Raw genomic sequence first — 22,906 nt, forward strand, 5'->3', positions numbered from 1 at the left:
CGCGTATCCTTCCGCCGCGCTGCCCCGCCCCCCACGCCCTCCCCTCAGCGCGCCTCAGATGGAAGGCAGCGCCAGCGCGCAGGCGCGGTAGCCCAGGCGGCGCTGTCTAGTGAGGATTTGAAATCGGCCGCGCGTGCGCCCTGGCGTCCCGGCCCGGGCACGGAAGGCCGCGCTTCCTGCCCGCCCCCCGCCCGGCTCCCTCCCCGCCCCTCATTGGAGCGGAGGCGGCGGCGGCGCCCCCTCCTTCCCCCGCGCCCCGTCACCGCCGAGCGTGTCTTTTCGCCGCCGCCGCCGCCGGCAGGAACGCGGAGCCAGCGGCGCGAGCTCGCCCGAGGTCCCGGCTCGCGGCGGGTCCCGGGCCGCGCGGCGCCTGGGCCCGCCCCCCTCCGATGGCCGCCGCCGCCGGCGCGCGTGGAACGCCGCCGCGGCCCCCGCGCCGCCTGAAGGGCGCCTGACAGCCCCCAGCAGCGCCGCCGCCGCCCGCCCGGGGCGCCCCCCGGCCCCGCAGAGGCCGCCGCCGCGAGCCGGGCCCCGACGGGAGCCGCCGCCGCCGCGAGCCGGCCCGAGGCGCGGCGCAGGCCCGCCCGCGCGTGCGTCCGTCCGCCCGTCCGTCCGTCCGTCCGTCCGTCCGTGCGCGGCCCGGGGGCGGGGCGGGCGGGCGCGCGGGCCCGCGGGGCGGGCGCGTGGATGGATCCGCGCGTGGCCTGGATCCAGCCCGAGCAGAAGGGGCCGGCCAATGCCCTGTGGATGCAGATCTGGGAGACCTCGCAGGGCGTGGGCCGCGGCGGCGGCTCGGGCTTCGCGCCCTACTTCTGCCTCAACTCGCCGGCGCTGGACACGGCGGCCGCGGCCGCGGCGGGCACGGGGGCGGCCGGGCCGGGCGGCGGCCTCGGGGGGCCCGCGCTGCCCGCCGCGTCGCCCCCGCCGCCCCCGCCGCCGCCCGCGCCCGGCGCGGCCGCGCTGCCCCCCGCGCTGCTGACGGCGCTCGGGCCCGCGGCCGAGGGCGCCCGGCGCCTGCACAAGTCGCCGTCGCTGTCGTCCTCGTCCTCGTCGTCCTCGTCGTCCTCGTCCAACGCCGAGTCGGGCACCGAGAGCCCCGGCTGCTCCTCGTCGTCCTCCAGCAGCGCGTCGCTCGGCCGGGCGGGCGGCGGCCGCGGCGGCGCCTTCTTCCACTTCGCGGACGGCCCCCCGAGCGCCCCCAACGGGCACGCCGGGCCCGCGCCCGCCGGCTCCCCGCCGCCGCAGCACCAGTTCCACCCGGGCCGCCGGAAACGCGAGAACAAGGCCAGCACGTACGGCCTCAACTACCTGCTGTCCGGCAGCCGCGCGGCCGCGCTCAGCGGAGGGGGCGGCCCCGGGCCCCAGGCGCCGCGGCCCGGCACGCCGTGGAAGAGCCGCGCGTACAGCCCGGGCATCCAGGGGTGAGTGCGCGCGGCGGGCGCCGGGGCGGGGGGCGGCCTCGGCCGCGAGGGGCCTCCCGGGGCTGCGCCGCGGGCGATCGAGCGTCCCCACACGGGGCTCCCACCTCGTTTGGAGGGTGGGTGTCGGAGGCCGAGGTCCGACTCTGCGAGGAGCTTTTGTAGTTTCCTATTTTCCTATTCAAAGTATAAACGGGCGGTGTGTCGAGATTCTAGAACTAACGGTGCAGGAAAGGGCCCGCTGCGTTCTGCGCGTGCAGGTGTTTTCCTTTTCTTGCTGGCTGGAAAGGTGGAGAAGGAAACAGCAACCGAATCTAGTGTTCTTGCTGGAAAATCCCCATGGACAGAGGAGCCTGGCAGGCTACAAGTCCATGGGGTCGCAGAGTCGGACACGACTGAAACCACTTAGCAAACAAACTGGAAAGGAGGGCGCATACTTTCCAGTACTAGCCCCCCGCCAGGTTAGGGATCTTCTGTTATGTGGGACGCAGAGGGGTGTTTTATGTTAACTTGCAGAGGCTTTTTACTGTTGTCGGGAACTTGAATCAAGTTGAAGGCAAATGTTGGTTAAATGTTAACTTTTTTACCCCCTGCGAAAATCCATTTAGAACAGGACTAGATTTTTCGGTAGCGATACAGTTTAACCAACAGCGAATTTAGAAACGACTTTCTCGTGAAGGGGCTTGCATATTGTGGTTTAATTTTGTGCCGAAATTGCCAAATAGCGTCATCTGCAGTTTTTTTTTCTTTTAAATAAGTTAGTAGTGTTCAGAAACAGTACAAAACGTTTCTAGAAATAGGTTATTCTCTGGGAAGTGTCATCTCTATTTTAAGTATTTCCACATCAGCCTAATGGGGATTAGAAGTTCCTTTTATGTTAGAGCAGTTACAGAGGCCAGGACCTGTGAGGAAGATGGGTGTGTGTGTGGGAGCTGTCCCAGGTGAGGCTGCTCAGGTGTGAGTGCTACTTAACCTAGCCCTTCCTGCACTTTTCTGAGCACCTGGAAACAAGGTATCCGTAGGTAGGTTTTTTTTTAATCAGCATTTTAGGATTTAAGTTATAAACTTTCTTGTACAGTTGGGAGCTGATTTAAAGGTCAACTAAGATGGGGAAACAGTGTCAGACTTTATTTTTTTGGGCTCCAAAATCACTGCAGATGCTGATTGCAGCCACGAAATTAAAAGACGCTTACTCCTTGGAAGGAAAGTTGTGACCAATCTAGATAGCATATTAAAAAGCAGAGACATTACTTTGCCAACCAAGGTCTGTCTAGTGAAGGCTGTGGTTTTTCCCGTGGTCATGTATGGATGTGAGAGTTGGACTGTGAAGAAAGCTGATCGCCGAAGAATTGATGCTTTTGAACTGTGGTGTTGGAGAAGACTCTTGAGAGTCCCTTGGACTGCAAGGAGATCCAACCAGTCCATTCTAGAGGAGATCAGTCCTGGGTGTTCATTGGAAGGACTGATGCTAAAGCTGAAACTGCAATACTTTGGCCACCTCATGCGACGAGTTGACTCACTGGAAAAGAGTCTGATGCTAGGAGGGATTGGGGGTAGGAGGAGACGGGGACGACAGAGAATGAGATGGCTGGATGGCATCACCAACTCGATGGACATGAGTTTGAGTGAACTCCGGGAGCTGGTGATGGACAGGGAGGCCTGGCGTGCTGTGATTCATGGGGTCGTAAAGGGTCGGACACGACTGAGCGACTGAACTGAAGGATCTTTCAGGGTGTTAAGGTTGTAAAACATTAGTTTTATAAATCCCACAGTTGCTTGGTATTTGGATTATTTGTAAAAGTAATTGTCTAACTGTTTATCTCTTAGGTCTGTTTATTTTCTTCTGAAGTGTGTTGTGAAACCTAAGTTGATACTACTTTAAAGCATGTGTGATACACAGTAATAGCTGCTCTTTCTACAACTTGGTTCACCTGGTGTGGGTTGGAAGCAAGTTACTTTCAGGAATTCCTGAAGCCTTTGAGTTAGGGCTTCCCTGGTATTTCAGCTGGTAAAGAATCTGCCTGCAATGCTGGAGACCCTGGTTCGATTCCCAAGTTGGGAAGATCCGCTGGAGAAGGGATCGGCTGCCCATTCCAGTATTCTTGAGTTTCCCTGGTGGCTCAGCTGGTAAAGAATCTGCCTGCAATGCAGGAGACTTGGGTTCGATCCCTGGGTTGGGAAGATCCCCTGAAGAAGGGAAAGGCTACCCATTCCAGTATTCTGTGCTGGGTAATTCCATGGACTATATAGTCCACGGGGTGGCAAGGAGTCGGACACGACTGAGTGACTCTCAGTTTGAGCTCGTCCTTCAGCCCCAAGTAGGAGTCCCACCTCCTTTTCCTGTCCCCTTCCAGTTGTTACCTGTGGAATTTTCTGAGCAGAGGTGGTGGGGGATGGCTGTAGGTTTACAGCCTTTCTCCTCCCTGGAATTGACTGTGTCTGAGCCCCAGGAAAACAGGAGGATGTGTGGTCTTCACCTGTAGAGCTCCGGGTGTGATGCTCTTGTGGGACCTGCTCAGGCTCTGCAAGCGGTGTCCTCCCCTGTAGTTTCTAGTAAGCCTGGGCACACGGGTTGCTGTCACTTTTCTTAAGGAGCCCACAACCTGCCAGGTGCTGTGCTGGCGTCTGGGGGAGGGGTTGGCGTGGGACCCAGCCTTGGAACACTGACTTGGGGGCACCCTCTCATGGGCTTTCGTCCTCTCTAGTGAGGTTCAGTCAGGGCCCAGCCCGTGCACCTCCCTCACCCTCCTTAGGTTAGAGGCAGAGCTGACACCCTGCTTGCCACTTCGGCTTCTTCCTGGGGTCTCCACTCCCAGGGGCTTGCCTCCTCCACCCCCACCAGCCCATTAGAACTCAGCTCCATATGGTGCAGGGCTGAAGAGTGGGCTCCCAAGCCGCCAGGAGTTCTGCCTTTCAGCTCCTTAAATAGATGGGTTTTTTCCTCTTTGTTGGGCCCCCTTCCTTGCTGGACTCTGTGGGTGGCCCTGGGTCTGTCCACTCTCTTCCATCCCTGCCTAGAGGAGGAGACTGTTCGGATTGCCCACCCTGTGCCTGGAAGGGTGAGTGTCCAGCGCCTGGTTCCTTGCTCTGAATCCTAGTGGCCTGCCGCCTTAGAAGGGCAGAGAGGAGGCGGAGTGCACCCCAGCAGCGGTCTAGCTGGTGGGTTTGCCTGTAGCGGGAGGAGGGAGGCCTCCCCAATGGTCAGTCATGTCCGCTGGCCCGCTGGACTTTGGGAACTCACCTTTTGGTATGGAGAAAGAACTGTGCCTGGAGCTTGCTCCTGGCCACCAGCTTCTCTGGAGTGATGAGGAAGGCCACCAGAGAGTCTCTCTCTCTTGTGGCTTAGAAAGGGAAGGAACTGAGATCAGAGAGTCACTAGTCCACCCAGCAGACAAGACTCTTGTTGATGAGAAGTTGCTCAGACTGTGTAATCTCCGGACAGCGTTTCTGGAAGGCTGGTGTCTGTAGCCCTCCAGAAAGGGTTCGTGCTTGTTGGTGTGGCGGGAGTTTGAGTGGCATCCACTGAACCCCATTGGGCCTCTGCCTGGCAGCCCCTGTAGCAGCCGGCACCATCCCTTCTTCTTGGGGAGCTTTCTGCCCTTGGGAACTCAGCCTGATGGCTGCCTTGAGAGATGGCCAGCCTGTCTTCATCCTCTAGGAAGATGAAGAAAAAGCATGTGAAAGCCGATGGCGTGAATGAGGGTGAGAACTTGAGCGTGGAGAAGGTCAAATGCTTCTTTTGCAGCTGCCGTTGTCTCTAGTTTTTAGTCTCTTTCTTTGGTTGAATCTCAGTTTTGGGGGAACTGTGTGGGCAGTGGGAGGGGTGCTCTCTGCCTGGGCTGCTGACCTGGGGATGCAGGCAGGCGGCGGACGGGCTCAGGGCCCCTGTGACCTGGCCTCTGCCTGCTCCGCTTCACTGGCTCTCGCCTCCTGACCCCGCTGAGCTTTGTTACTTTGCCCAGGTCAGCCTCAGCAGCTTCAGAAACCTTCTCAGTTGCAAGGTAAAGAAAAGTTCTGCATAGCAAGTAGGGGTATGGGCCCTAGTTACGCTCTCACATCCTTCCTGTGGGCCCCCGGGAAGGAGGTCCTGGGATGAGAGAGAGGAGGCCTGGTGAGGCCTGCCGTCAGGTCCTGCCCAGGCTCGGGCTCTGAGTTTGACCTCTCAGGCCTGCCCACGTGTGCAGGGTCATCCACCAGCCTCCCCGCAGGGCCCTGGACGTTTCATTTTTAAAGATCTTCTGTTCCCACAAAGAGAAGTCACTCAGCCTGAGCTTCCGAGACACCGACAGGTGTCATTCATAGGCGTGTCCAGCCGCTCCCCGCAGGGCCCGGCCCGGATTCCTTCTGCCCCAGGCCTGTTCCCTTCTCCCTGCTCTCCTGAATCAGTGCCTGGAGGAGGTCACGACCTCGCCTCTCCCTCAAGCCCAGCCTGCGGTCCAGCAAGTGGCCTCCCCTGGTGCGTGCTCAGGAGGCCGGTGGGAGAGCACAGGGGAAGATCCAGCATGACAGACCCTGGGCTGTCTCCGCTCTCCCGCCTCTGTCTCATCCTGATGTCGTCCTCTGAACGCGCTGGGATTCGCAGGAATGGTATTTGGAGATCTGCCTCGAAAGGGGGCACACCTGGGCCTTGTTTTTTCCAGTATTCATCCCCAGAGGCCCTTGGTTGTGGAGGGCAGCAAGGGTGATGCGCTGGGCATGCGTTTGCTGCTGCCCGGACCATTCATGAAATCCGCTGCCACGCAGACACTCACCTGCGTACCAGTCACGTAGCTATTCCTGCCCCTTGCACCACAGCTGGTTTTTCTGCAGAGTGAAATTGGGAATCTCACTCAGGGTGCTGGCTGTGATGCTCAGGGAGAGTGGTGACTGGTCACTGCTGAACAAGGACGGGCTGACCCTCGGGGAAGGGGCTGCCTGGGAGGAGGGGGAAGGGGCGAGACAGAGCCCTGGACATGGAGGGGCTGCTGGTAACACCGGCTGGCGAGGCGGCCTTTGAAGCGGGGGCCCGCAGGTGGTTTGTAAAAGGGCTTCCTGACTGCGCCTGTGTGGAGGGCAGGGTGGGATGGAAAAGCCTCCCCAAGGCCGGGCCACTGAGACACGGCACGTGGTGGGGACGTGCGCTCCTAAAAGGAAGTCCTCAGTGTTACGAAGTTAAAAAAATTTCATAATTGAAGATTTGTTTGTCAAAGTAAAGTGTCAGATTTTCCTTTTGTTTGCCATTTAATTTGCAGTTTTGGTCCCCGTCCTAAGTGGGTTCCTGTGAATGGAAGGAGAGGTAGCAGTCACCCTTGAAAAGTGCCGTTGTTTAGGTCACTCTGGTTTAAGCTTTGGCGTCTTTGGTTGTGGAGTAGAAGAGGGTTGTCGTAGACAGGCAGGCACAAACCTGTGATGTTCGAGTTCAGAAACCTGGTTTTGATGATGCAGCCAGAATGTGGGCTTCCCGGGTGTGAGGAGGGCTGACTGAACCACCCCGGGAGCCCCCGGGTTGTTGGGAGCCACAGTGCCTGCTGGGAACAGCCACCGGCCTGTCTCAAAGGCTCCAGCTGGCCCGTCAGGGTTCCTCCGTTCCGAAGGCTGCTGAGGGGGTTTGGCAGCGGAGGAAGGGGAGCGGGGCGGGCCCCATAATCGGGACAGGTGCCCGAGGCACCTGCCCACAGTGCGCTGCAAATGAGACGCCTTGCGCTGAGGTCTCAGCGCCACACCTAGTATACTGCTGCTGTGTAACAGACGTCCACGGGCTCCAGGCACCACCAGCTCCCGCCGACTGTCTCAGAGGCTCTGTGGGTTGGACGTTGGGCTGGGGGCTGGCTTCTCCACTTGGGTGCTCGCTGGGCTGAAGTCCCGGGTTGCCCACTGCATCCTCCGCTGGGGCTCAGGAGCCCTCTGCAAGCTCACTCCTGTTACGGCGTGATTCTCCCTCGTGGTTGTAGGACTGAGGTCCCTGATTTCTTGCTGGCCGCCAGCTGGGGCCTCTCTCAGCTTCTTTAAACCACCAGCGTCTTTTGTTCCTGGTCCTTCTGTCTTCAGACCTGCCAGGCTTTGAGTCTTTGGCAGTCTCTGCCAGCTGCAAGAAGCCTTCTGCTTTAAGGACTTGTGGAGTTGGGTCAGGCCCACCAGGGGACTGTGTTAAGTTCAGTAATACAGCATGGTCCAAGGAGCCACGAGCATTTCCTCATGGCCGCAGGTTCTGGATCTTCTGGGGTGGGGGTGGGGAGGGGTCCTCTTGTAGGTAGACCTGTCTGCCTGGAGACACGGCCTACGCTTTTCTTTTCCAACACTGCTCTCCTTTGACTGGACACTAGCCCGTCACTGTGACTGGCAGATTGTCTGTCTTCCGGTCTGGTTGTCACTGCTGATCTCGGGCAGCCAGAGCAATCGTAGCTCCGAGTGCCTGTTTGTGCCTCTCTCACGTGGACTGCTCTTAAAGCATGTTGTCTGAGCAGAGTCTGTGTGAATGCTATGGACACACAACAGTCTCAGTGATTGAGAAGTCCCGTGTGCGAGGTGTCCTGCCTTGGCTCGCTTAGCGAAGGTGCCCTTCCTGTGCAGGGGGAGGGTGGCCGGTGACTCGCCCGGTCACCGCTGGATACCCCGTGGTCCCTCCGTGCTTTCAGAAGACCTGGCCCAGGTCCGGGGACTGGTGCCTTGCTCAGAAGCCCCGCCTCAGAGCTCTCCCCCTTCCTGTGGAGTTCCTGCTGCTCTTGAGGTCTGGCGCCAGCTCCTCTGTGTCCTTTTGGGGGAAGGTGGGCTGTGTCCGAGTCCTCGCCCGCGTTCCCAGCGCCAGGCACACTCTAGCCACTGCTGTGTAAGTGTCTGGTGGGCGAGCGGGCGAGTGAGAGAGAGGAAGAGGGTCTGGCAGGTGCGGCAAGTCTGCAGAGTTGACCTAAACCAAATGCTACAAGTGACTTTCACTGTTTGTCTTAGGATTTCTGAAGACTTGATTGCTAACTGAGGTTATTTAAGTGCAGAATGAAGTAAAGTCTGTCACAGTATATCTGCCTCCCTTCCTGAAGAGTGGTGAAGTCAGGTTTACACTTTGCAACCCAGAATGTGAAAAACAGAATGTTCAACAAAAACTCTGTTAGGTGTTAGAAAGGCATCTCCATTTAGTTTTTATTTTTTTAATGGAGGCTAATTACTGTACAATACTATATTGGTTGGTTTTGCCATACATTGACATGAATCTGCCCTGGGTGTCCATGTGTTCCCCTTCTTGAACCCCCCTCTCTGTTCCCCTTATCCTCCCTCTCTCTCTTTCTTATTATGAGATTAATACTAACATGAGCTGGAAAGCTTGGTGCTCAGTGGGTGTCCTGTGCCCTGGGCTTCCGGGACCTGGGTTCCCTTTGCTGTGGGGAGGAGCAGTGGAGGCTGGACCCACGCCGGCCCGAGGCGGCTCTGCGCGGAGGTTTGTCCTTCTCCATGCTCACAGGTGGACGGCGCTGCAGTTCCCTTTGGCGGGGAGTGGCTTCGGTTATCAGCACCTCACCTTTTTCTGGCGGGTTTGTGCTCCATTTGCCTCCCAGTGGGCTGCTGTGCGGGCACAGGGACTGTCCTCAGCGGCAGCAGGTGGGTTGTAGGTAGTTTCTGTTGACTCACGTTTGGAAGGGATTTTCCTAGAAATACCATCGCACTGACGTTGCTTGCTTGCTTGCTTGGACGCTATCAGTCATGTCTGACTCTTTATAACCCCATGGACTCTAGCCCGCCAGGCTCCTCTGTCCGTGGGGACTCTCCAGGCAAGAGTACTGGAGTGGGTTGCTATGCCCTCCTCCAGGGGGTCTTCCCAACCTTGTGTCCCTTATGTCTCTTACGTTGGCAGGCGGGTTCTTTTCCACTGGAACCATCTGGGAAGCCCTTGAAAGGCATTTCAGATGATCTTAACATTTCTGGAATCAGAAGGAATGACTAGGGTGGAGGAGTTAAAGGGAAATGGAAAATCAAGCTATTTGGGTGGTGGTGGTGGCTGCGTGGGGAAGTATGGGCGAGGCCTTGAGCTCACTGGGTTAGCCCCATCTCGGGTAGCCTGGTTTTCCTGTCTGGACTTGACTGGCTTCTTCGAGGATCCTGATTTCCGAGCCTCAGTTTCCCGCTGTGGAGGGGGGCCTGCCTCCTCGCCGAGCCTGTCACATAAAAGCCAAGCGGGTGAGTTGTCACATGGAGGAGTTAGGAAGGCCACTGGTTTCGTTCCTCCCTCTTCTCTAGAGAAATCGAAACCAAAAGTTAGGTGGTTCTTGTTGCCAACCGGGTAGTGGCAGCGTTCCCTCTCAGGCCAGAGCCTTTGTGTTGGAGAGACGGCTGCAGGGCACTGGGAGGGCCGTGGGCACAGCTGGGGCAGCCCCACCGAGGCTGGGAAACGCTTTCTCCCTTTGACCCCAAACAAACTTTTCTGCTTTCAAAAATTTAAACAATGGCTGAGTCTTGTGTCCTCTAGGTTGAAGCGGCCTGTTTTCCCAGAGCTTCCAGGGTCCTCTGTATTTACCAGGTGTGTGGGGGCTGCCCTGTGTAACTTGCTTAGAAGACTTTGGGAGTTTGGTCTTGTCTTGAGTAGGAGGGGCGGGTGTTACGCTGTTTCTTTGAGCTTGTTGCAGTCTTCAGCACATGCTCTGGGTCGTGTCACAATTCGCGACTGAACAGCAGCTGTGTGTCGTGCAGGAACGTGGGGTGAGGGTCTGGGCAGGTCAGAACTAGGGCCGTGCCATCTGCAGGATGTTCGTGAGGACCGGGCCTGGTTCTGTGCTGCCCGGTGTGGAGACCGCTGACCTGACACTCCTAGGACTGAGGAGCTTGGTTTTCATCGTACTTAAATTTAGTTAAAATTTAAACAGTCTTACATTGGACAGCACTGAACTGCAGTGACTTCAGATTCTTTATTCAAAACACAGTGCTTGATTCAGTAACTGCTGCCTAAATAAATCCAAACCCTCACAGCAGCAGAGACTGTGCTGCTCACCAAGTTACCACCGGAAAGCCCCGGAAACGGTGTTTGAGTTTCTAGTGGAATTCCTTTCCAAGGGCTGCTGTCTGCAGAGCACATGAAGCATAAACCGGGCTCCTAGCGGAGAACCCCAAGGGCTGGGGGGGTCTGCTCCAGCAGGTGGGCGGCGGTCTGCCTCATCCCAGCCTCTTCTGCCGGGTGATCTCCCCCTGCCCGCCCCACACGAAGTTTCTCCCTGTAAGCCTTCTCCTGTTGTGTAGACAGAAAAGCATAGCCTGCCCAGGCTGATGTCATCTGGCCAGAGGTGCTGCCCATGGGAATGTCAGTCTGGCGCTGACCCTGGGGAGACGGCCGGAGACTGGTCTGGAGCTCGCAGCTCTGCAGACCTGGCTGTGGGCTGTCTGTTGAGGGTGTCTGTTTTGCTTTCCTGGAGAGAGCAGACCTCCCCCGCCTCAGGACTTTGAAGGTCTGATGACCAGTGACAGAGCTCAGGGGGGCACTCCTGGCCACTGAGGTCCGAGGAGTTCCCCTTCCCCCAGGCATTCTGGAACTGCCTGGGGAAGCCGTGGTGAAGGCCGCAGGACTCCTGCCATCAGGATTGGTCTTAGAAGTCGGGGTTTATGAAAAGTGAAGGGTTTGAGGAGCTGTTAACTTGGGTACTTCTGGAAGACAACCGAGAGACGGAAAAGCAGGGCTGGCGAACCTGTACCTCCGGCCGCCTCGGTGTTGGGGCTGCTTTCACTCTATCCTCCTAGGTCCTTGGGCAGGAGCTCACTGTGAAGAGCAGATTAAGTCTTGGTAGATGATGTGTCTTGCCCAGGGTGCAGCTAGAAAGCCAAAGAACAGGCGCCTCAGCCCAGGCCTGCTGGACAATAAACCCTGCTTTCCCACTGTCTGCTGGGGAGGGGTTGGTGCCCTCGGGAAGGACCAGAAGAAGGAACGTGGTAAACGGTCGGGGGAGCCTTGGTGCAGTGCAAAGAGAGTGTTATTGGCATCTCCTCTGAATTTAAGCAGACAGGTTAAAAACTTGAAGTATAACTCTGGAAATTACTGAAATATAGGAAAGAGGATACTTTGCATGGCTTGTGAAATGCAAAGGGATTCCAAAGTATTGTTACAGGTTACCTCCTGGAAAAAAGTAGATGATGAATCTGTTTGAAGAGTTGGCGTCTCTGTCAAAGACTGACTCACGTGGGACCAACCTGCAAACCTCAGTGCAAGAGGATGGTTAGAGATAAGAATACAGAGCTGAGTCCAAATTCCAGACAACGGGGACCTGTGAGAATTGTCACAGGTTAAGGCCTGGAGTGAAGGAGAGCTTGCAGAATTGGCCTCTCAGGATGGGTTTTAGAGTAAGCCCATGGGAAGTAAGTAGAGGGCGGGGCTGGGGAAGACGGCTCTGTCCTGGGGCAGCTGGGCCTTTGCTGCTGGCATGGCAGTGGTCCTCAGCGCGTGTCGTGGCCTCCCGAGCCCCCACCTCTCCAGGAGGAGGAGAGGGCGTGGGGCACAAGCTGCTGAATCTGAGCGTGCTGTAGGTTGACTTAAATAACGGTATTGTTTTTATAAAACAGATTTGTGTGTTTTTTTGGTAAAAAGTAGAAAGCTTAAAATCACTCAAGCCTACCCCCCGGCAAGTATGCACAGGCCCAGGTGACTGCCATTGTGGACGTCTCTCAAGCCCCGTTTGGATGGACACATGGCGTTGTCAGCAGGCGCACTTCAGTGCTCCTTAAATACAATTTACTGAATTATTAATTTTGCTCGAAAGTGGAAGTCGGATTCACTATCAAGTAGAAAAATAGTTTCTAAGAGCTCTTGTGGAGACTAAGAATATAAAAAAGATGATGAAAACCTTATGTGGCTAAGAGTAAAGAAAAGTTGGAGTAAAAGTTTTGTTTTCTTTTTTTAATTGTTGAGTTTTGTGTGGGGTCTTCGTTGCTATGTGAGCTTTTTCTCTAGTTGTGGCTTGCTGTCTCCTCGTTGCGATGCTTCTCGTCGCGGCTTTTCTTGTTCTGGAGCACGGGCTCTAGAGCGCTGGCTTCGTGGTTGTGCTGCATGGGACCCGTTGGTCCGAGGCATGGGCATGGGGGATCTTCACTGGTCAGGGATTGAACACGTGTCCCCTGTGTTGGCAGGTGGATTCTTTACCACTGAGCCACCAGGAAAGCCCCAGAGTAAAAAGTTTAATAAACTCACTTCCGTTTGCTTGTTGCCACATAGACAGTGAGCCCTTGCTAGGGAGTTGCCTCCCGCCAGAGTCACGTGTTGAAGCCCTAGTGCGTGGTGTGGTGGTGGTGAGACGTGGGGCCTTTGAGGGTGGTGGGGCCCCCTCGTGGGACGGATGCCCTCAAAGGAAGAGGACCGCATTCCCGCATTTTGTCTCCACCGTGCGACGCGGAGAGTCGGGAGTCCGCACGCCCGGAGGAGGCCCTCACCGTCTCCCGGACGTGCGGGAAGCAGGTGCTGGGCTTGCCGTGCCTGGAGCCGTGTAAGGCACCCATCTGAGGAGCCCACGGCACGGCCCTCTGTCCGTCCCCAGCTCCTGACGTGGGCGCCGTCGTCTGTCACCGCGCGTTAGGAGCTCCCGTCTTGTTCTGTCACTGTGGTCGCTGCCTTTGTGTATTGAGCTCCTCCTGAGTGCCAGGCCCCGTTCTGAACACTGTCACTCGTTGAATCCTCACGATGATGCCGTGTGGGGTTGCCGTCAGCACCCCCTGTTTCCCAGAGTAAACCGGTCCAGAGCGGCGGGGGTCCTGCTCCGACCCTGCAGTCTGCAGTCGCTCAGCCTTGATTCTGTACTTGTGCAGACGTGCTGGGTGCCAGGCTGTCCCCGCATGCCACCAGCTTTTCACGTTCTGGCGGGCGTCTTTGTGGGGCTGCCCTGCGCGTGAGCACTGGTGCTGGTTGGGCTCAGAGCCCTCATTCCCCCTGGCCTGCAGCCCGTGGCCACTCCATGGGCTGGGGCCCACCCGTCTGGTGTATAGGAGAGCTCGTGGTTGCATGCTCTCCGAAGCCTGCCGGGGACCATCGTTGTGACCTGGGTGTGCTGCCCACCGTCTCTCGGTGTTGTCAGAGATCTGAGGCAGGGCAGAGCTCTGCTCAGGGACGCTGGTAGCTTCTGGATGCCCGCCTGTTCAAGCCTGCCTCCTGTCCTTAGCTGGTCCTTTCTGCAGCATGGGCCCTGCCTCAGGCCTTCTTGCAGCCACCCTGCCATCCGCAGACCAGGCTGTGCCTTGACTTTCGGAACTGGGTGCTTGTTGGTTTCATCTTCCTGTTGGCGGGAGTCTTCCACCTTCTCCACCTGGACAGCCTGCCTTCTGTCTTTCCCCTCTCTGTTTGCCCTCCTTAAACTGGCCCTTCCCAGGCTGTTGGTGCAGTGGCTTGCCTGTGCTCCCCGTGGCTCCTCTTCCTCCTTTCACCCCATGTTTCTGGCCACATTCTTAGCTGGGTTTTCCATAGCATGAGGCACGGGGGTGGGTTTCCCTGGCCGTAGCCGGCGGCTGCTCCTGACCGGGTTGTTGTCCTTCTGACCTTCAGCGCCCTGGTCTCTGCCTCTCGGTTTGCTCTGCCGTGGTCCTGGGCTGCGGGCCCTAGAGGATGTGGCATGAGGGTGTCCGGGCCCTCCCACTCCCCTGGAATGTTCCCTTTCCAGCTGGCTGCAGGCTGGAGGGGCTGCTGTGTGTTCGGTGGGCCCTCTGGGACCCGTGGCCCCTGGGTGGAGAGAGGAGAGTCTTGGGGTGAGTCTGTGTGCCACCTTTTGGGGCTTGAAGCCTGTCTCCTGAAGAGCTTGGCTTCTTGGGGCCCAGCTCCCGTCCTTCCATGGGCTCAGGGTCTCCGGGCCTGGCGGCCGGCCCTCACTGCCGGTGTGTCGGCCCCAGGCTCTCTGTGCTCCAGGCAGTACTGGGTTCTTCCGGCCTCCAGGGCTGCCCTGATCTTTGAATGGCTGGCTGCGTCTTGCCCTCTGTCATGGCTCTTGCACCAGCTCATTGGAAGTAGCCGTGACGTTGGCCGTGGCCACCATCTGGAATCTCTGCAGGGTGTGCCGTGGTTTGGGTTGGTTTGGCTTCCTCCTCCACGGTCCTGACCCAGCACCACGAGATGAGGCCTGCTTTTCTCTGTCTGGCGCTCTCCGTAGCTGGGGTCAGAGCCTGCTCCGCCGGGGTTGGCAAAAGGAACCAGACGATGACTCGCGTCTGCTTTGTGGTCTTCAGTGTGGACTTTGAACCTTTGGGTCCCCTGAGTTCTGTGCTTTGTACTCCCTGCCTGCCTGTTTTTACTAGTTCTCAGCACTGTTGTATTGTCCCCCTTTTCCTTAAAATGTTTTCCTGGTCGTCTTGGGGGGGGGCCTTGGGAGGTTGGCATGTGCTTTTGCTGGAGTCTTGTGCCAAAACCCCGGGCCCAACCCTGAGACTTGAGAGGTGGACATGTCTCGGTCATGCAGGGCAGAACTGGAACAAATGATTTACTGCCTGCTCTACACACGTGGAGGCCTTTTGCCGATTGAATGAAAAGTAAACATTTGATAGTTAAGTTATGTTTTTATTTTTCTGGTATCATAGGTCACACTTGACTTTGATGTATACACAAATATCGGATACCGGAGGTTAAGTAGCTTAATTACAGTGAACTTTCAGAAATGCTGATACACGGGCGTGTGGGGAGACTTGGCTCTCGTGTGGCCAGCGGCACATGGGCGCCTGGCGGTGACGGGTGGTCACGTCCGCAGTCGCCGGGAGCGGGCTCAGACTCACCGAGTGCCCCCCTGGGTCCTGGGGGTGCGGATGGTGGTTGGCAATGCCCTCCATCAGGTGCGGCACACAGCGTTCTCTGGGGAGAGACACACATGATGTCCGGTGTCGCTGCCCAGCGGCTTGGGCCAGGGATGGAGCAGCTGGCTAGGTGGAGGTCTGCAGAAGGCGGAGGGTGCGCTGGGCAGTGCGGAGGCTCCAGGGGGCTCTCGCAGCAGTATGAGCAGAGACAAGTGAACCTTGAGTTCCTGCTAGCAGGTTCCATGTGGGCCGCAAGGCTCGGGCTGGATGCCAGCCTCTGTGCATCTGTAATGCGGGAGGGGTTCTGAGGGTTGTGCTCGTAACGTGTGTCACAGGTGATTGGACCCAGCAGGCAGGTGTGCGTGTCAGTTACTTTGTCTGCATAGTAAGAATACTGATGATAACACTGCTAGTGAATTTTAGCAGTTTCTAACTTGGGAAGATCCCTGGAGGAGGAAATGGCAACCTGCTCCAGTATTCTTGCCTGGGAAATCCCATGGAGAGGAGCCTGGTGGGCTGCAGTCCAACGGGGTCCCATAGACCCAGACACGACGGAGCACACATGCGACGTCTGCATGTAGCCTCAGAGCCCCACCAGGCACAGCCCTCTGACAGCAGCGCTGTTGACAGGAGCCGGCCAGCGGGGAGCCAGCCGGCAGTCTCTGGTACAGAGAGGCCAGAAAGACCAGCAGGGGTGGTGGACATTCCCTTCCTCACTGGTCCCCTCCGGTCAGTCATCCACGTCTGCAGAGGTGGTTCTGGGCTTGTAGGGTGACTTTCTTAGAAGCCCTGTATCTCTGCTAATAAGCCAGTGACCTGGGCATGCTTTAACCAGAGCTCTAGGGCTGCATGGTGTTGGAGATGAGCATAGGAGGAGGCCCCTGGGCCCTCAGGATGCAGGGCAGGGGCCCAACCAGAGGGAGTGCGTGCGTGGGTTTCGCCTTAATGTGAAGGCTGAAGGCCACCCACCTGAAGAGGAGGAAGCTCATCAGTGTCTGACTTTGGCCTTTGGAGTTAAGTCAGTCAGTAACCTTCGTGAGGACGCTTTCTCTTGGCTTCGATTTTAAAAGCAGTACAGTACTTGCTGAAGAAATTTGGAAAAGAAGGAAAAGAAACGACCCATGCTGCTTTTCTGTTCTTAACAATTTCTTTCTTATTTTTTAATGCTGCTTTAAATGTGTCACAAGTGGGTCATTTTGTATGTTTGTTTAAATCTAACTCTAGATAAATGGCTCCTCCTGTCTCGAAAAGCTCTTTTAAACAATTTTTAAGGATGGAATTGATGTACATTGTTTCTCAAATAACTAGGAATAGATACATACAACTTTTCACTTTTTATAAAGCCCTGTTGGGCATATTTCTGCCCGTGTCTGTGTGTTGGGCGACTTGCTGAGCGTGACTACCCAGCCTGTGGCTGAAGGTCAGGATCATGAGCTGCACGGCTGTGGGTTTGAGTCCTGATCAAGTAGTAGTTGCCTGAAAGACTATCATGGCACCCCGTCCAATCACTTTATAGCAGATACATGGAGAAAAAGTGGAAGCAGTGGTGGATCTCATTTTCTTGGTCTCCACAATCACCGAGGACAGTGAGTGCAGGTATGAAATTAAAAGACGCTTGCTCCTTGGAGGAAGAGCTATGACAAACCTAGACAGTGTATTGGAAAGCAGAGACATCACTTTGCTGACAAAGATTCATATAATCAAAGCTTTGGTTTTTCCAGTTGTCATGTTACGGATGTGAGGGTTCGACGATAGAGAAGGCTGAGTGCCAAAGAATTGATGCTTTCGAATTGTGGTGCTGGAAAAGACTCTTGAGAGTCCCTAGGACTGCACGGAGATCAAACCAGTCAATCCTAAAGGAAATCCGTCCTGAATATTCATTGGAAGGACTGATGCTGAAGCTCCAATACTTTGGCCCCCTGATGGAAAGGGTGGACTCATTGGAAAAGACCCTGATGCTGGGAAAGACTGAGGGCAGGAGGAGAAGGGGGCGACAGAGTATGAGATGGTTGGCTGGCGTCACTGACTTGATGGACATGAGTTTGAGCGAGCTCCGGGAGACGGTGAGGGCCAGGGAGGCCTGGCTGCTGCCGTCCACGGGGTCACAGAGAGTTGAACACGGATTGGCAGCTGAACAACAAAGACCATTTGGGAGCCGCTCGTGAAAATGCTGGCAGTGTGGACAGTGTTGTGTGGTCTCCCAGAATAGTCCTCTTTTCAGACTCTTAACCATACTGCTGCCTAGAAGACTACCCAGCTTACCTTCGTGAGTGTAAGCACGTCTGGAGATAGGACAGAAGACGTAGTTGTCTCCGTCTGAGAAATGATCCAGCTCCTGGAGCCAGGAGCACGGCTGGGCGGTTCCCTCTGAGCCCTGCAGCCCGAAGGGCCTGTGCTGTGGCTGCTGTGCAGGGCTGGGTGGTGGGGTCCTGAGCTGTTGTATGTGGCTCAGCCAGGGGCCTTCTTGGTACCCTTTGTCCTGGCAGCCCCTTGGCTTGAGCTCCTCCAGGCTGTGGGTCCTGGAGCGCATGCAGGCTCCTCAGGACCCCAGTGTCAGGAGGTTGAGCCCCAGTGGCTGGCTGTGCCCCGTGGCAGGCTGAGGACTTGCTTAGTGAGTGGGAGTTCCTTGCTGGCTTGCTCCAGCTGATGGCTGTGGCGGTTCATGGTGCACCCCGGCAGAGCAATCGTTCTAAGCAGTTCTAACCACCGGAATCTCTGCTCACATGTCTGTGAAATGCTGAGGTTGGCTTCATCCTGGTCTGTGGGAAGCTCTCAGGTGTCTTACCAGTGTTTTCTGTGTAGAAAATCATGTTAGCATGTCTTGTCTGTTCTCGCAGTGGGTTTAGAAGACATGCTTTAAATTAACTGCCTCTGCTGTGGTTAATTCGGAGAAGGCAATGGCAAGCCACTCCAGTACTCTTGCCTAGAAAAATCCCATGGATGGAGGAGCCTGGTGGGCTGCAGTCCGTGGGGTCGCTAAGAGTCGGACACGACTGAGTGACTTCACTTTCACTTTTCACTTTCACACATTGGAGAAGGAAATGGCAACCCACTCCAGTGTTCTTGCCTGGAGAATCCCAGGGATGGGGGAGCCTGGTGGGCTTCCGTCTTTGGGGTCGCACAGAGTCGGACACGACTGAAGTGACTTAGCAGCAGCAGCAGCAGCAGCTGTGGTTAATTAAGAGCTTCTGATCTCTGATCTCTTGCTTTCTTCTCTGAGGAAGAGGAGATGGTTGTGGTTCTTGGGCTACTCGGAGGCCCCAGGGCCTTTGCCTGGCATGTGCAGTATGGTTGGGTTTGGTCTTTCAGGGTGAAGAGGCACTTCCTCTGATCCGCACAGAGGTGCCTCTGCTTTCCTTCAGTTCAGGCGCTTAGACATCGCCTGCACATAGTTCTGTGTGAGTCATCCCAGGGCAGATCTCTGGAGGGAGCAGGAGAGAAAGCTTGCTTTTTAAAAATATATATGTATATAGTTGTGGCCGTGCTGGGCCTCTGTTACTGAGAGTGCGGTTTCTCTCGCTGTGGCCAGCAAGGGGCTACTCCCTCGTGGAGCACTGGCTCTCAGGTGCCTGGGCTTCAGTCACTGCGACTTGTAGGCTTAGTTGCCCCACAGCCTGTGGGATCTTGCTGGACCAGGGGTCAAACCTGTGGCCCCTGCATCAGCGGGCAGATTCTTAACCACTGGACCACCAGGGAAGTCCAAAAGCTTGCTTCTGCCAAGAGCTGGATTTGCACGGACCAGGGTGACCAAGTTGACGATTCCTGAGCTCCACAGCCCTCTGGCCTGGCCCTCTTGTTGTACTGGGTTGGCCTTGGCCTGGCACCCCAGGGCCCACCGTCCGTCACCGTGTCCTCCTCCTCCTCCAATCACTCAGCTCTCAGGACCCTCCTCTGGCAGCAGCTTCTCCAGCAGGCCTCCCTCTGCACTCTGGAGGCCCCACAGCTTCCTGCAGGGCTGTGCTCTCAGGAATCCCTGGGCACAAGTGAGTGCTGGTGGATGCAGCAAGGCCGAGGTGCAGCCCCGCAGGCAGGCGGTGGGAGCCTTGATTCAGGGGTGACACACAGTGCTCTGGAGGCGCACGGACTTTTGACCTTGTGGTTTCAGTCTCCTTGTACTTTTGAGCTTAGGTTAAAAAGTGAACCTTTGACAGTCTCACTCGCGGTGTTCTAAATAGTTGGTAGAGATAGTAATTGGTCTGTAACATTATTTAAAAGTAAATGCAAATGATTTGTAATTAGCTCACTAACCGTGTTTTAGAAAGGATTGTCCACCCCGAAAATAGAAGTCATTTGGTCATCCCCTGCAGGTCTGCCTGTCCAGGAGCCTGTGGTTTGCAGCCGCAGGGGGTGCAGGCCTGTCTGTGCCGTGGGTGGTTGGGCGCTGGGCTCTCGCTGTAAGAGCATTCAGGTGGCTTGAAAATCTCCTCTTAAGACTCCAGTGGTTCACTCCAGATCCTTTCACCAAGGTACTGTTGGTGGCAGAAATGCAGAGCATGAACGTTGTGGAGCTGAGGGAGGGTGCTCCAGTGTCTTGAGAAACCACTGGCTTATCAAGGCTTGTAAAGAGAGCTGGAAGGAGTGGGAGAGGGAGAGAATTAGAATACATGAACAGTGGAAGACGGCTTCTAGTAAGTTCTTTTGCCTTTTTCACGGTAATCAAAAAGCCTGGCTTTCCACAGGCATTTGGAATTGACCAGGTTCATGGAGGGTGTGTGAGGGAGGGTGACTCATGGTCAGCAGAAGTGGGGCTGGGGGCGGGGGCCGGGGCGTGGGGGCTGCGGGGTGGGGAAGTCGGACGGCTGAGCGCCCTGGAGCTCGGCGCTCGTGGGCTTGGGCGCTGAGACGCCCTGTAACTGAGCCGGAGGAGGTGATATTCACTCGTCTCGGTTTTCTTCTCCCGCTGAGCGATGAATGAAGTCTGACCTCTGACCATGGCTTTCCTTAGAAAGAGCCACGGGAATCTCAAATCTAGGGGAACAGGCAGCCCTCTGTGCTTCCCCCTTGCAACCTGCATCAGCAACCGCTTGGCCTTCCCGTTTGCCCCGCTTCTGCCCACACTCTTTTAAGTACATTTCATTGTCCTCGCTTCTGGTCCCTTGTGTAATCGTGTCTCCTGCCTGCTGTAGTACCTCTGCCTGTCTTCCTGTTTGAGTGCAGAGATGTCTCCATGGAACACCTCGCAGACTGTGCTGCGCTGGCAGCGGGAGAAGGAGCCTCTCTGCCTGGGGCTGGGTGCCAGGGCCCCGGGCTGGGGAGGTGCTGCTGCCAGGCACCCCCTTCGGAATCAGCCAGCCCTCGCTGGCTTTGGGTTCAGATTTAGACATTGTCAGAAACCATGTAACCCTGCCAGCTCAGCTTCTGCAGATGAAAATCCTCCTCTGGAAGGGGTCATCTGTTCTCGTGAATAGCTGTATTAGCTGTGAAATGACATAGTTTGGTACCCAACTTAATAATCTGTCTTCTGCTCTTTAAAAGACTCATTGACATGGATTTCATAAACATGTACAGCAGCCATATACCAGCTATTTACTAAAACAGATACTGAAACAAATGCAAAAATTAATTTGGCTAATTAATGTACTAAAGGTACTAAAAATTGAGAAGTCATTACCTTTTGAGTGGGTTTGAACTCTTACAAGAGAGTGATTGTAAGAAATGTCTTTTTTCATTTTTCAGTGAGCCTTATTTTCTAATGCTTAGATTAAAAGTACATTTTAAAATAATGTTTCAGAGGTTTGTTTTCCAGTAGTTCCTTAATTAAAATTCACCGAAAACTCTGGTCTCACCATTTTCATCTTTCCTAAAATAACTGGGAAGGGCATCAGTTCAGGACTTCCTCCATTGTGTCATGTCAGTGTGAGATTCTCCCGCCCTGACTGTTGAAGCCGCATGTGGTCGGCGTGGCCCGTTGGCAGGACTGGAGTGTGTCAGAGCCCGCCTCTCAGGCTCGGCGTGAGGCTGCCCTCTGGTTCCTCCTGTGCTCATGCCAGCGAGACTTCCCCACCTCGCCCCAGCTGACGGCCCCTCTCCAGAGGCTAGAGCCGCCCCCACACACAGCCGTCCTGGGCGCCGCTCCGCGTGGGCGACCCTGTAGGCCCTGCGGCGGGCAGCAAGGATCTCCTCAGCTGAGGGTGCGGTCTCTGCTGTGCAGGGGTTTCTGGAGATGGTTCTCCACCTCGTGTCTGCAGAGTCACAGTCAGGCCTCACGCCCTCTGACCCTCTGTGGCTCTTGCTGCCTCCCCACGGTGCCTTGTGGCCGGCTTCTAATTCACGTGTTCCTTTGGATCTGAGGTGCTGTTACTTGCAGGAACTCGACCCATTTGAAATTGAAATATAAGCTTCATATAGACAACTTTCTGTTCATCAGTCAGCTTAGAGGTGTACTGTTACGAAACGTGCCATGAAGAAAGAAAAATACTTAATTCTGAATTGGTTTGATGCTCAGCCATTGATTGAAAGATGCATCCCAATTTTAGACACATTGAAATGTTAAGGGAAAAAAGAGTACATTTTCGTGATAATGGAAGAATAGTAGTCTTTGCCCAATTACAAGTTACATCAGTTACTTGGAAAATGCTCTCATCAGGCACCATTGTTTACCAGGGTCTTGTTGAGCTATTAAGTCACAGTTTTGTGAATGTAGCAGTATGTGTGTATGTAAATCATGTCAAGAACCATAACGCTTACTTTGAACAGTAAGTAAGTTGTTGAAAACAACACAGTTCAGTTGTGTCTGACTCTTGGCCACCCCACGGGCTGCAGCCCGCCAGGCTCCTCTGTCCATGGGATTTCCCAGGCAAGAGTACCGAAGCGGGTTGCCATTTCCTGTTGCACTTTTTGTGTTGAGTGTCGTGTCATCTCCGCACGTTAGATCAGTCAGTGAGGTCACGAGCACACGCACGGTGAACTTGTGTGTGCTTCCTCAGTGTGTTTCCTCTAAAATGCATCTTTTCTCCTTGTCACTTTTTAAACGTCATTTTAAAAAATATATATACACAATTGAAATTATTTTTTGGCTACACCATGTGGCATGCGGGATCTTTGTTCCCCAGTCAGGGACCCAAACCCATGCCCCCTGCAGTGGAAACTTAAGTCTTAATCACTGGACACCAAGGAAGTCTGCTTCACTTTTCAATTTATACGTAGATGAGTACATTCTAATAAAACCCCCCAAATTCCAGCAGTACCCAGGTGTCTATAGGGTAGGAGGTGGTCACTCCTGCCAGCTTGTCGATCACCTGGAGGAGGAAGCCCGGTGGCCTTGGCTGGTGGCCTCATGGACCTTTCCCTGAGTTACGTGCACACGGAGTGTGCGTGTGTGTGTGTATGTGTGTGTGTGTGTGTGTGTGCGCGCACCAGAGCCCAGGTGTGAGGGCTCAGTGAGGGAGCCTTCGTTCAGTCAGACCTGTGGTCAGCTGACCCCAGAGTGTGAGGTTCAGCCCACGACTGCCCTGATCTTTGTGAACAAATCCTTCCTGTTTCTGCCACGTGCAGCTGACAGTCTGCACGCCTCGTGTTTTTGGATAGAATTTCTTTGTGGTGACTCGGCTGTCTCGGGCTTCGTGATTGTCGTGTTTGTGGTGGAGTCTGGAAGTCTGAGATAGCTCCCTTTGATTTTTCTTCTGTTTGATATTTTCATTTAAAACTTTAGCTCTGCCTCTGTATTACGTTTTCAGATGTAGAATGAGGCGGGGATCTACCTTCCTTGTTTTTTTAGCTTCTGTGTCAGGATTCGGTTTGCAGAGAGGGAAAGTCACAGAGTGATGGTTCCCTGACCCCAG

General features: G+C 55.5%; 2 protein-coding genes across 3 annotated transcripts in view; both read left to right on the forward strand.

The window, feature by feature from the left end:
• Positions 1-444, forward strand: part of LOC148774950 (uncharacterized) — a 52,440-nt gene extending 51,996 nt beyond the window's left edge. Inside the window, exon 4 of the mRNA XM_088827581.1 lies at positions 49-444. Within this exon, the coding sequence (XP_088683707.1) occupies positions 49-444 (396 nt within the window). The remainder of the gene's footprint in view (positions 1-48) is intronic.
• TENT4A (terminal nucleotidyltransferase 4A) overlaps positions 165-22,906 on the forward strand; it is a 41,897-nt gene continuing 19,155 nt past the window's right edge. The window contains exon 1 of one of the 2 annotated variants that reach the window (XM_055422283.2): positions 165-1,421. In XM_055422283.2, coding sequence (XP_055278258.1) covers positions 688-1,421 — 734 coding nt within the window. In that variant the 5' untranslated portion in view covers positions 165-687. The remainder of the gene's footprint in view (positions 1,422-22,906) is intronic. The other variant, XM_055422282.2, reaches the window with a different exon arrangement.

The sequence above is a fragment of the Moschus berezovskii genome, chromosome 18, assembly GCF_049115385.1.
Source record: "Moschus berezovskii isolate FMDL1 chromosome 18, NW_MosBer_1.0, whole genome shotgun sequence".
Classification (NCBI taxonomy): domain Eukaryota; kingdom Metazoa; phylum Chordata; class Mammalia; order Artiodactyla; family Moschidae; genus Moschus; species Moschus berezovskii.